Raw genomic sequence first — 13,707 nt, 5'->3', positions numbered from 1 at the left:
TATTGCCTTCAATGCATAGCTTCTTTTCCACCCCCCCCCGCTTGACAACTCACTGACAGTGCTGGATTTATGCACCAATTTACCAGCTCGCGCGTGCAATGCGCAGCTACTTACCCCCCAATCATCGGTGAACGAAACTGTGGCAGCTACAACCAGTGTACGACCAGTACGGGGTTCTTACAGCTGATAATGATGATGATGATGAAATGTTCAAATTGCGCTCTGTCTTCTACCAGGAGTAAAATATCACTTAGATATAGTTTATACACGGGCACTTGCTGAATTTGTGTTTCTACTGATTGCTCAAACTTCACCATAAGAAATACCTGAAAATGTAGGACCCAAAGGACTCGCCATAACAACACCATGAATTTGCGTGTAGTCCTGACACTAAGAATCGCCATGGTTAGACTAAGCAGGCCTGAGTGGGTTCTTCGGTAATCACCGAAACATTTCGCTTTTTTTTGTGGAGGGACTTCAGTAAAAAGTGATTTCGCATCAAATGAATACATGATTGCATGTGGGATATCAAGATGATCCAGGTAGGGTAGGGCAGCATAGGCATTGTTCTCACGGTGCTTAACAAAAGCGGTTTGGATAGTTCTACCTACACATGGAGGCAATTTGTCCAACCAGTGTTAAGGTGATCCATTTACGGCTAAAATGGGACAAATGGGCATACGGGACTTGTGAGTTTTTGTAGCTAACGGAAATCGATAAATCCGGGGGATAAGTACATAAAATAAAGGAATAGGAACTTACGAATAACATGATAGTGCATTTGCAGGCTGTTTCTCCGGTGAAAATAAGGACGTATCAGGCAAAACTGCCTTAAACAGTTGCATATAATTCATCCTGTTTAAAAAGATAGCGCTTATCAGGTTAATGTGTCGATGTACCCTCATTCTTCTTCAGCCCACTTAATTGTTTCATGTGTTCATTCGGTAGTGCACATTTTTTGGCAAACTTGGTGAAAACAAGCGGTTGTTGAGACTAGTCAGCTGGGCTTTAAAGCAATTGTCATGCCCGTAAGAGGTAGGACTGCATTCCGCAAGTTTGTAAATAATACGTACGAACTATGCTTCTACGGCACTGCGATTTACTCACCTAGGCTTAATTTCGAATCTTGGCACAAATAATAGGTTGATTCAGTCTAGGAACTTGCTACGTATTACGACGAAACATTTAGAGAAGTCCCTTAGAAAGGGTACATCCGAAAAATCGATTCCTCGTAAAAGGCTAGGCATGATTTCTGTGTAGCAAACTGACAACCAGAGTGTGCATAATGACCTGACTTTTGTGTTTTCGTATATGGAAATATCCTCAGTAAACTTTTAAAGCATTATGATCGCCGGGTCAATTTGACCAGTTCTCTACAGTAGGTGTCAAAATGTGTTGCGGTCAGAATCGACCGCTGCTAGTCATTCGCTCACGGACCTGCCCACTAATTGCAAATGGAGAGTCAAGGGATATTTTTGTTCCCAGCTGTATAGCTTCAAAAATCCAACCAATTTAACAACAGTCTGTGGTTGACGTGACCGCACAGTGCTATCGATGTCAAAGCCTCTGCCAAGACTGGCCGTTAGTGTGGTGTGGCCTTTTGCGTAGGCGTTCAATCCACTGAGCTGTACTGAGTTCCTCCTAAATGTTTGGTCACTCGATAGGGCTCTGAAGAATACGGACATTCGTAACGTCATTACTATGCCTAGCTGATGCCTCACAGATGGTAGGTTAAGTGGGGACCCGCAACGAACCGAGACCCACAATGCATGAGGAAGGTTGCTTGGCGGCCCATAGCACCATCAGACACACCCAAAGCAGACAAGTGTTAGTGACCAGGAATTATTCTGTCCTGCTTTACGACGGTCCCAGAAAGCCACTTCTAGTCTGACTAAATAATTCGGAATTTCCAGGGTGCTGATTATGATTTTTTGCAGACACAGTCGACCGCAATGATGTTCGCTTCGGATAAGCCATATTCCAGCACTACTAATGAATTAATCCTGAAATACATCTGTATGTAGGATTTCAGTCGGCCGTGTTTCAAATTGATTGGCCGTGAACGAGGCGTTCACTGAAACCCGCTTCTTGCACCACCGCGGGCTTATCGCACCGAAGTTTTCAGTATCTTGACGCACTTGGTATGTTTTGCCGGAGTTCGAATAACTCATCCCCATACAGTCAGGTTATGAAAACTTTCTGATTTTTAACCAAAAGGTCCAGATGCATACTCTTTTGTCAGCCAGATTTTCGGTTCTTCGCACGCAGGTGATCATAGCGAATTTGAAAAGAAATTCCTCTCCGCTTCATTTACAAGCAGTTCCAGGTCCCCATCGACCTCCATTTTATCACAACACACCTGCCGTATAACTGGGCTCAAGTGAAGCCAGCCACGCGAAGTAGTTGGATCGAACCCTAGGACTACACCTCCCTTTTTGAGTGGGAGTAGGGAACAGGACTGCTTTAACTAAGGGTCATGGCTAAGCTGTCGTTGATCCCAATGCACTAACAATGCCCACTGCCTTGGTGCCTAACCGAACAACTCAGTATGTATGCCATCCTAGCTAGAACATACTAGGACAGTGGTTAGAGACGAATGATGGCATAAAGCCACCTAATAGCACATTCGCACTGTGCCATGTACTGGCACAGTTTCTTGGGTCCTCCTGATGACTTAGAGTCTTGCAGAAAAGCCTATACTGTTCCACTAGGAGCATAATCGGCAGCGCCACCTGCCCATACTGGAAATAGCTTGATAGCAAGTCTGAATGACCTCCTTTGTAGAGAGTCTGCGCACCTCCATAGAATATCTGGCTGAGTTCATTCCCTATGGTTCGTTCCGAAAGTGAGACATTCGAGCAATATACGCTTTCTCTGCTTCAATATGACCCAGCTACTCCATCCTAAAGAAGCTGTCCTATAAAGATAACTATTTGAGAAAAGCGGATTGAAAAGACATGGCAACAAAAGAAGCGGAAGCGTAAACCGCTGAGCTACATTAGGCTCCTATAGGCACCGGAAAAATTAGCTTCCGAGGTCCCATCCAGAGCTGCCCATTACCTATACATACACATGTTCACAGACACATTCAGGCTTCCTGATCCGTGTTGAGGTTAAAGTTTCCTATGCGTGCTCAGTCCCTATGCAGGGGACTAAAGCGGACAGAGGATCAACATCAAATAGGAATATTGAAACAAATCGTCAATAGCTGGTCCATTTCGAACGCTACAGATGGATTGGCAAGACAGAACAAAGGTTCCATTGTCCAGGTCATTACAGTAGCTCTGTGGTTCTACGAGTATTATGCTAAGAAGATAAAGGTGATAGGGTTAGAAAACAGAAAACCGGTCCGTCGTGGCGTCGAACAACGTCTTCCACGATCAGTTGTTTTCGTTTTAAGGGAAAAGTAAGCCCTCAGCAGTGGAACGCAAGCGTGTACGTCACAATCCCGGATAACCGGGATTTCTGGCCACGATTTTCGTTCATTCGACTGGCCAGGTCATATGCTCTACCTGACCCTCTCCGAATGGGTCTTCGACTCTATGATCAGGTCAGCTTACAAAAAAAACTCGAAAGCTTAAAATAAACGAATCAAAGGTAAAATCACGGAAGCGTAAGGAGGGCCGATGGATGCCTGCTGATGAGTCTTATGTATAGAATGCTAAGACGATATTCTCGGTAACCTAAGAAAGAAAACACTTCGTTTTCACATGAGGACATTTGTACTTCATTGAACTTGTTCAAACCGTAGCGGAGTTTCACACGTTAACAGCAGACTGCGTAACTTCTACGGATTCTCACAATCACTCGAGAAAGTTTACACCTATTCGCTAACAATTTGGACTTGCGTAGACTATTCTCTAGTTTACCGACACGAATTCTAGGTGGGTGAAGAAATGAGGATATCATATGTGGCCTGAATAGCGTTGCGCGCTTGTGTATACGGTACGATTTGCTGTCGACTGCAGCTTTATATTCTTTAGAACAAAAGAGCTCATATTTGATGCAGCTCGATTATGCCACAACAAGAGGTTCGGCCCATCCAATACAGAGTCTTATAAAGCCAAATACTGAGCGTTCTTTGAAAAAGGAACATTGTTTTCCCGCCTTCACTATGAGAAAGAACAGAACAGCTCAGTCAATGCTTTGTATTTATAATATTTTCGGAGAGTAAATGTTGAAATTATATTTTTATTCAATGACTTCCACTAATTGCGGTACATTTTGCAGACGTGAAAACTACTGGAACAGCATCGTGACTGAACGTTACCTCGAGATATATAAGTTTTAGTCATTGTTGGGCTCTTCGACAGTTTCCACCACTTGCGTCATCCATCATAATTTGGAGCCACAGCGTAAGAGACACTCAGCCTGAAATAAAAAGTTCTTTATCTTCAGCTACTGTAAGTTGCCAGTAGTGTGATAGATGTGGTTTCGAACTGACAGGTGGCACTGAAGCCGGACGGACGTGTGAATTAATGGCAGAACAGACGATACAGATGTACAAGGAAATATAGTCGTAATATTATTTAATTAGGTGATTTTCTGTACTGAAGCGTTATATTCAAGTGTTTCTGTAACCGGGACCTGTGGACTGTAAACGCGTTTTTAATTTAACCACAAAACTTCCACCTGATAACGATGACCCCCATCCAAATGAAAAATTAGCAGCATTCATGCAACATATTTGGTTGAATATTGTGAACGATAGATCCAGCATAATCTTAGCCAAGTCATTCCTTACTACTGCAATGATTTTCAGGTTTGCAGTACATTCCTTTAATTCTATTCTCGTTCTATCATTTCAACCTTTTGTTGGTTACCATGGCACGCGGTAACCACAATGTCGTTCACACATTCATTCAATGTTTGGGAAACTTCAGCCAAACCCAAAAATGAATATTCACCATACCTACCTACTTACCAAGTAAAATGCCATTTTATACATGGATTACCGATTCCCTTTCAGCTTTCCTGAGATCTGCAAAATGCCTCCTTTTTGCTACAGTGTGTAAAGCCATGAAAACAGAATGTTTTTATTTCTTGGAACTGAGAACAGAGAGTATCTGCGGGGTAATGCTCTCTAACGCTATGAATCCAACCGCATTTGCATTACCTAAGTTGATCCCTAAGTTGACAAACACATGTTCTGAAAATAAACAATACTACCATCTAACAAACGAACAAAAGAAATGAGTAAACTTACAACAAAATCTACGGGGTCTTCCGGACGTATATTAGAGCAAGCTAGCAACGCCTTTGTTAACTCGGGCATTACGTATCGCATCAAGTAATGACGCATAGGCAAAGCCTCGGCTTTGGCACACTGGTTGTTCTGTTTCTTTACTAAGTCCATCCATCCATTCTAAAATGAAGAGCGTAAGATGTGTGGGTTTTCATTCGTGTTCAAAACAATTAAATTAAAGTTTAATGGGCAAGCTTTAGAAGTCAATTTCACTTGCCCAATCGTCCTGCTGTTTCTGCAGCAGTTTGGCATTCTCTTCAGCCTCTTTGCGATTACGATCATGAATGGAATAGGCTTTTTTGGCACGCAACTTTTGTGCTTTCTGCTCAATTAGTTCCAGCATTTCATCCTCTGTAATCCTGGGTGGATGGGCTGAACAAAACGGCAGTGGAATGGCAGTTGGTCGGCCAATGGCCTTGCGAATGCGTTCCATACACTCCTCCCTGTAGGCCCCGTTGTCAGAAAGCTGAATAAACATAAAGTAGAGTTATTGATCTGTTGATATGCTTCCAAAATAACCATTACCAGTTGAACATTAGGGTTTAACACAATACCCACTTTTATGTGGATTTGACCAGAAAAAAAAACGAGTTATTAGAACTATTTAGCCTTATATTCACCATGCTGTTGCAGGCCAGCCGGGAGACAATGACCCATCATATAAGGTCGGAAATTCTCCCCTATTAGATAGACCTGAAATGACCGTAATCTGCAATATTTTGGTTTAGTTCTTGTTGCACTGCATATAAGATGGTCACAGCTTTACTCCAGTTAGTAGATATTTACTCATTGCATAATCCAGCCGAACGTCTTTTATACCGAAAACAAAGAAAAAAGGCTCTGTATATTAGGAAAGTTACTCGTCAGCTTAAGTTGACTTTCGACGGGTCCTAGCTTGAGAACTAAGATGGAAGTGGTGGGAGCTGCGGGACCTCTACATCCAGGTTTAAATCGCCAGTACCATTAGAGGCTTAAAACCGGAGTCTGATTTTTAAAGCAACAGAATTTCAGGCCACAGGGATTTAATTCACATCAGTGAGGTGCTTAGGTACATGAATATATCCCAACGTGTTGTATGCCCAAAACAGCCATCTGTATTAACCTCAGAGAATCCCCATGTATTCTATAGGGGGAAATGTTGATAGCTCAGGTAGTGTAGATGGTCTTTGGCTTGTTCGCTGAGCTGAGCAGTTTGATTGCAAACGTTCCACCACTCATCGAGGTGACATCATCAGTGCGTTAATGGGGCGCGTAGTGGTGCGTAGCGCTCGCGAAAATGTCGTTCACATACCAGCCGTTGTACTGTATTCCGTATACTTGATTTTAAGGGATCATATTCAAGTTTACCCGTGGAAATGCTGAGCACCGTCTCCAATGAATGACTCTAATTTCTTTACTTCTTTTATCCTCAGTGAGCTTCAGTAGCTTCTCGAACCATTGCACTACTGTGCACGGTTCGTGAGCTGCAAAACTGAACTGAACTGCAGACGACATTCCAGGTCTTATTAAATCACGGTCCATTAGTCAGAGTTCAGAAATCAGTGGTAAATAGACTAAGCAAACTGCCAGTCTGGTCACGTATACGAGCGTGTGTTTGCTAGCGTATGGGTGAGTGCGAACGTATGTATGTGAAGAGCCGCAAAACACCACGAACGGTGAACAGAAAGGAGGTTGTGGCCTAAATAAGTCCGGAAAAATAATAAGGAACACTAATTTCTCCCGTACTCCGCAATATACATTTACGCAGTAAAAAGGCGACTGAGATCGGGCTACGAAAATAGAGTAACAAATTACACATGGCTCCTCACCCCAAAATACACCCCCAAAACAGTGAGAGCCAAAAGCTTGTACAAGGAGAATAAAAGCCAAAAGGCAAACCAAACGGTCACCTGAAGCCTACGCACCGACAGAGCTAGTACTAAAAAGCGTTCAGTTTAAACAAAAGTAACGTAACAGAACCCTAAGAGCTTCTTCAAATGCCTCAGTGATTTGGAGAGGTAAGAACATGCTCGGTAAAGACCTATAAGGAAGCTGCGTAGCTGTTACCCCACCATTACTCGTTAAATTTGGCGGACACTCCGCATTAGCAGCTAATTATCAACTAGGCACATGCTCATCTGGCATGTCTCCCGAGCCAGGTTTCTCCACTGATGAGAATATACCGGGGTTAGCTAACGACGCGGATATCCTAGCTTTCTGACTAGTAAAAACCATTTAACAAAATTTTGATGCCGGTAAGCTTCCATTGGCTGGAAATGCTACGACATGGTGGCACACACTAAATGTGGTAGTCCCAACCAAACAATTAAAAACGATATTCCCAATCGCATTTAAATTTAAAGAGAGCGGAGTGAAGGCAAATCTGGATAAATTGACAACCAGAAGAATGGGTTTCGAGATAGGAATACATGTGTCGCAAACTTGGTGAACGCCACAAACAACTGGACAACAGCCGCAGACTGTCACCCCAATCGGTGTCACCCAGCTTGACTATTCGGAAGCCTCTAAGAGTCGATCATGACATATCTCCATAAAGAACTGCATTAGGCACTCTCAACGCCACTCTGATTCCATAACCATCTGGACAACAGAACCTTTGTAGCAAGATTCGGTGTATTATTGTGAATCCTCACACAACACAGTGGTGTAACGAGGGGCTCGGTTCTGGGACCCTAAACTGTTCAAACGATGTTCTGCCACTAACTTAAGAGCCCACCATAGCCTATGACAAAATAAGACTATACCGTCCTATCCCAAAACAACCGTTGGTAAATATTAGATTGGCACAACTACTAACCCACCGCTACACACCACTACGCTCCCCAATAATGCACTGATGATGTCACCTCGATTGGTGATAAAACGTTTGCAATCAAACTGACCAGCTCAGTGAACAAGCCAACGACCACACTGTTCTCTCATGTGGCTGCTGAGAGCGCCTGGATAACCCACGACTGGTTTTGACATTCATGATGGTTCACTAAGTAAGCAGTCCGCAAGTTTCCATTCAACCCTTTGTTCTACTTGAGCATCCAATTGTATGAATTTTTATTGCATCGTATGAACTGTATGTATTTGGCGAAGTACACTTTTTCGCAAATTAATTAAGATAAATTAATTAAGATTCAACTGAATCCTAGCTTTTTCTACCTTACTATGAACACAACAATTTAATACCTATTCTTTGAACACAATCATATCCCTTGTATATTACCGTGCCTCAGATAATGCCAGTGAACCGAACGGTACCAATCGCTTTTGACGTTGCTGGTGTATGATATCTCCCCTCGGTTATTTTCTCTTGAGTCAAAGTTTAGCAGACCTTAACACTTTCCAGCGTGACCACGAAAAAGGTGAGAATCAACGTCTTTCAAATTGAGTAACTGTCTTTCCAAGGTGAGCAACACCTTCAGGAAAATCATACGGAAAAACAGGCTTTATCAAAAGAGGAATAGTAATTACACAGTCTTATAAAGGAAACACCGAAGGCCACAGAAGCGACATTTTTGGACATTATTTAAAAAGTGCAAAGTGGTTGCAACCGTAAATTTGCAATCAGAGCACAATACAATTGCAGCGGACCAAATATCACTTTCTACATTCAGCAGAGCCAAACAACAATTCGCGGTGGAGTTACACTATATTTTTTCCGCAGGGTAGCCTATTGATTAAAACCAGTTTGAATAGTTCCCCTTCTACTGCCTTTGGACGAATATACCAGTTAGTCTACCTCGAATAAAGGGCTTTAGATCCGAGTTTATTCTAATTAGAGTCCACTAATGCTTCGACTAAACGGGAAAGTGAAGCACGGTCATTTGCTGTGCGGGAAAACCGGATGGCCACTAACCAGGAGGCGCACGCCGAGCACACTTAAGTGATATCGAGAATGCGAACGTGTTTAACGTTGACCCAAAGGCTCAACCGACAATGAATTTGGTGTCTCGACTGTACCGGCCGATGTCCAGCACTCTAGAACTTCCCGAATGATGGTACCACTGACCCCAATCAACCCGAATTATAGTCCCTTGATAGGGACACTACTGGTGAACTGAAAGTGATGACGAAAACTTTTCATTTCACTTAACTGCGTTGGTCTAGACTGGTTGTTGTGCATTCGTTTCGCATTGTTGCCTAGAAGTTTCTTGGCAAAAATTGTTTTGCATGTAAAATTTATTGTCATAACGTAAGCATGTGGTGGATCATGCGTTTTCACAGTAATAGACTGTTTGTTCAAGTAATACAGCTTCGTAAAAAAGGATCACTACTGACCGTTATTCCACGAAGTTAGAAATGAGACGGTGCATTGCGCAGAAATGCCGAAGCACTATTCTAGGTATTATAGACATCACTTTCATCAACTTCCTCATCACCCCTGATTCTAAAAACTTACAGAACTATAATCCTTTTCCATATGCAGAACCAAAGGATGTATTTCACGAACGTCAAAGTAGGCAATTACGTTCCTTTCTGTGTCGTCTGGTTGCTCGTCCATTTTGTCAAAAGCTTCTGGGAAGTAGATATCCCGCTTCTTTGTATTTTGTATCCGGCGCTGTATCACATCCTCGCAGTATTGTTTGTACTCTCGGAGTTTTTTCTCTGGAGAAGCAAATAAATAATGGTTCACAAAAGTTTCCATTAACGTTGTGTAGCATTATTGCAAGGAAATAAAAGAATGGCACCAATGTTTGTTGCTGATCTTCATCTGGGAGGTGCTTTCGGTTTTTCCTAATACTTCATCTGCCTCAAAGGGAAACAGAACAGTTGCAGAATTTTGTCAACGTTTTGATTTTACCTACTGCGGGTCAAGTAAACATGGGTAAGGTCATTGGCACTGAGAAACACTGCCGAGACTTTTGTTAACTATAGTTTGATCCAGTTTAGTTTATTATGCAGAAGTTCGCAACATACCACGAAATGGCGTTACTGATGAAAGGCTACAAAATATGATGGATCAAAGCATATTGATCCAATGAGTACCGAGCTTACAGTACTAGTTTATTGCAGCTGGCTTATTGGTATGTCAGAAAATGTAAGCACAAAATCATTTTTCTGTGAAATTTTTTCTACCGAATGCGTAAAGTCTACCTGTGATTACAGGAGCCAAGGAACTTGAAGGAAGCTCATCGTGTCGGTGTTCCAGTTAGGACACGTCTAAGATACCTGGTGCATTCACTTTGGCCCAAGAGAACATGGATCTTGATTACTGTGTACTGTCCACCCTAGAACAAACGTCCGTTTTAGAGGGGACAGTTTGACACCCGTATAAGATGTATCTTTTCCAGAGAAGTATTGTACTGTTTGACAGAGTGGCAAACAAACAAAATGACCAAGTTAGACCACCTCGAAATGTGTTTGTAGCAAGCTGACTGATTGAAGTTAGTCAAAAGAATCTGAAGGTGAAGCATGTAGGTGACTAACCCGGAAAAGTATACAGATTTTAGGGATCTGGAGAAAGTGGCATTTATAAACCTTTATAATAAAATATTACAAAACTGCTCTGAAGTGTTGGTCGAGTTTGGCACCGGATTTGAAGCAGATTGGAGAATGCTTTACTGCATTTCCGGTCATACAAGCTGCGGTCTGTTGGTTAAGTTTCGAATAAAAATAATTAACCTGAGATTATTAGAAAATTCAGGTGCACAAGTATGACGGATAGTGAGAGTCCTAGCAGCTTACTGTAGCAAGCCGGAGGTCGGTGGATCGAGAATGCAACCTGGCTTGTCTTTTCGTTCTTTCTTCTTGTACTTGGGCTTACCTCTCTCGATGTCCAATTATAATTTATAAAGTCATTCATTGGTACACCATGTTTGGATCTCTCTGGTTACTGATTTATTTTGAATGGCCATGCTTTGGGTGGCTGTTGAAAGTACACTTCTGTTCAAAGCGTACGTTCATAAAACGTTGGGACAGTTGAAGTCAGTTGCATTACTACCCATGATGAACGGAACGAATAAGGTCATTAGCATGCAAAACTTAAGTCTGTAAGATGGGCCTCATTTAGGAGGCCGTAAAATACTTTTCCGAATGTACAATTATGAACAGCGAAAATGGATACCCCATCCCTCCACAGCGAACCAAGCTTGAAAAACAGAAAATCAAGCTAACGAGACTGAATTGTGCGTGCACGATAGTGAATACGAAACTGAATCAGGACGAAGTAGGTTAAAACAGAGGAAATCCTTGACACAAGGTTCGCCAACAACTCCTCTTTATCGAAGGGCTTTTTATCAGAGCAGATGCCCCATGCCCTTCCTCAAGACTCTTGGTGATCTTAAGCAGCTTTGTTATCGTTGATGGCACACAGACATGAGTGGATTAGTGGGACCAACTATTCACAAAAGCTGATCAGTAGGCTCAGGTGAATTAGTGACCATTTGAACTGCTAGTTGCCAACACAAGTGACTGTTCTTAAGATTCGAATGAGGAACGTGAAGCAAGTAGTCTGGCGTACTCATATTGCAGGAGCAAAGGCTGCACAGATACACTCTGATTGTATGTGCATCAGCTCACTGTTGTCCGTCAGTCCATGAGAATTCCGGAGTTTGAGTGAACATTAATGAGTAATGCCACAAGTTAAGCGAATGTAAGAACGCTGCACCCCAGCAACATTTTTCTGTATACATATTGTAAATTGCAGCTTAGTTTTGGGTAAAATATCCGAAACATGAAACTAGGTTAAAAATTTGCAGAAATACAACTTCGCACGTAAATTTTATCAAGCATGACCCCGCAAGTTGAGGTTTTCTGTTATAAGCGAAGTTAACCTATGCCGAAAAGCTTAGGGGCATCGTAAAACCATTTCATCTAATTGGAAATCATAAATACATCACGAAGCTCATGCGATCTGCTGGCTTTTAGTTGAAAATCAAACCGTCAAACCACTAGGGGCGGATCAGCAGTGGGATTAACTCACACTATGGATGTAGTGCCATTTACCTTTCACTGAGGGTGTTCATATCACCTAGTATTGTGTTGACTGGGTCGTATTCAACCATTTGTTTGCGAGTTTACGAGTTCCAAATTCCCTCTTACCCGAAAACTCCTGAGATGATGATTCACAATAAGAATGGTTCAGCTATATTGTGATTCTCAGCTTTTCCACACCGATTAACTTCACTTACAGGATGGAACCTCTACTGAGATTTCCGAATTTCCGCATAATATCAATGCATCAGCCATGGAGATGTGAGTACCTCCTGGGTGCTACAGCTTTCCTGGAGTACCTGCCTACCGTCAAACGCTCCAGTCGAGGTTACCTTATCCTTTCGACAGAAATCAGGAAACTACGAACACAAACCTAATTGGTAGGCTTGTCTGTAACCAGTTCTCCTCCGGATTATCCGTCAAACCACTCTCTTTTCTGACGCAGGAAAAAAGTTACTGTTTTTGTTGCTACTGTAATTTTGTTGGTCCCTACTCAGGCGAATAACCAGTGATAACTCGATCTGCACCGATCTAGTTATTTTCACTGACTTGGTTGGCGGTGTCCAAAACAGCTGTGGTTTGGGCGCTTACACTGCTTGTTGGTCCAGCAGCAGTTGATCTGTTCGTCAACCTTGGGAATCTTCTTACGCATATGAGGTTATCGAGACGCAGAGTTCACATCCAACTTCGATCTTCATACTACTAATACAAGCAATAAAGCCGTTGATAGTCACTGAACTATAGAGGTTACATCGGTTTGGGAGAATGTTTTATCACAACGACCTTAGTATTTTCGTTGTTTCACAAGTTGGATTTTTGGAAAGACGTAACAGCTATCTACCGCCAAATCTAGTGCCTCTCAGTTCCACCAGTTCACTGAATTGCTTCTGATACCAAAAAAGGTTAGAAATTTAAGTCGTCACTGGATCCGCCGGTTCTTGAGTCTTTCTGCTGATTTCCGCGCTAGATTTCTAGCCACAAAATTGAACACAGTTTTGGTCGACCACAAATCGTGTGCATATTTGTGGCACCTACGATTAGTTTCCTATGGCATCCACCTAAACGGAGCAAGAAAATTGCTTTGTTCAACATTTTGATACATTTGAATTCTGTTCCCACAGAGGCTTGCTGGTATCCTGAAGGTGAAGTGTTCGACTTGAAAACCAGAACGGTATACTGTGGACATTAGTCGTTGGAGGATTTCGAAGGCAAATTATGTCAAACGCTCTGGCCTTTCGCGTGGTTTGCAGCCACCCGGTCATCCACATACTTGACCGTTCAGCTCACGGTCGCTCACCGGATCACGAGGCTTGTCTTTTTTGTCATGCTCACGAACCATCGGACATCGATTGTCTGCACGGCCTAGTGAGCATAGCAACAACTCCTGCGCTAACACACCCACATACACGCAAAGGACCTACATATAGGGAAACCGAACACAGTCGACACAGACTGGCGCGCGCGCAGGGAGCAGGACGTTAACCTTTCCACAAGCCCATGGACGATTGTGGGACACGTGTAGCGGTAGCACTGCGGAG

The 13,707-nt window shown here is 42.7% G+C and overlaps 1 protein-coding gene across 1 annotated transcript in view; it reads right to left on the bottom strand.

Moving 5' to 3' along the window:
* Nucleotides 1-4,131: 4,131 nt before the first annotated feature.
* Nucleotides 4,132-13,707, bottom strand: part of T265_13835 (hypothetical protein) — a gene marked incomplete at both ends in the record, with an annotated part of 65,488 nt that continues 55,912 nt past the window's right edge. The window contains 3 exons of the mRNA XM_009170776.1: nt 4,132-4,371; nt 5,207-5,365; nt 9,636-9,841. Of these exons, the coding sequence (XP_009169040.1) occupies nt 4,336-4,371; nt 5,207-5,365; nt 9,636-9,841 (401 nt within the window). The remainder of the gene's footprint in view (nt 4,372-5,206; nt 5,366-9,635; nt 9,842-13,707) is intronic.

The sequence above is a fragment of the Opisthorchis viverrini genome (genome assembly GCF_000715545.1).
Source record: "Opisthorchis viverrini unplaced genomic scaffold opera_v5_108, whole genome shotgun sequence".
Taxonomy (NCBI): Eukaryota; Metazoa; Platyhelminthes; class Trematoda; order Opisthorchiida; family Opisthorchiidae; genus Opisthorchis; species Opisthorchis viverrini.
The sequence above is the reverse complement of the archived record's forward strand: the minus strand, read 5'-3'. Positions and strand labels throughout refer to the sequence as shown.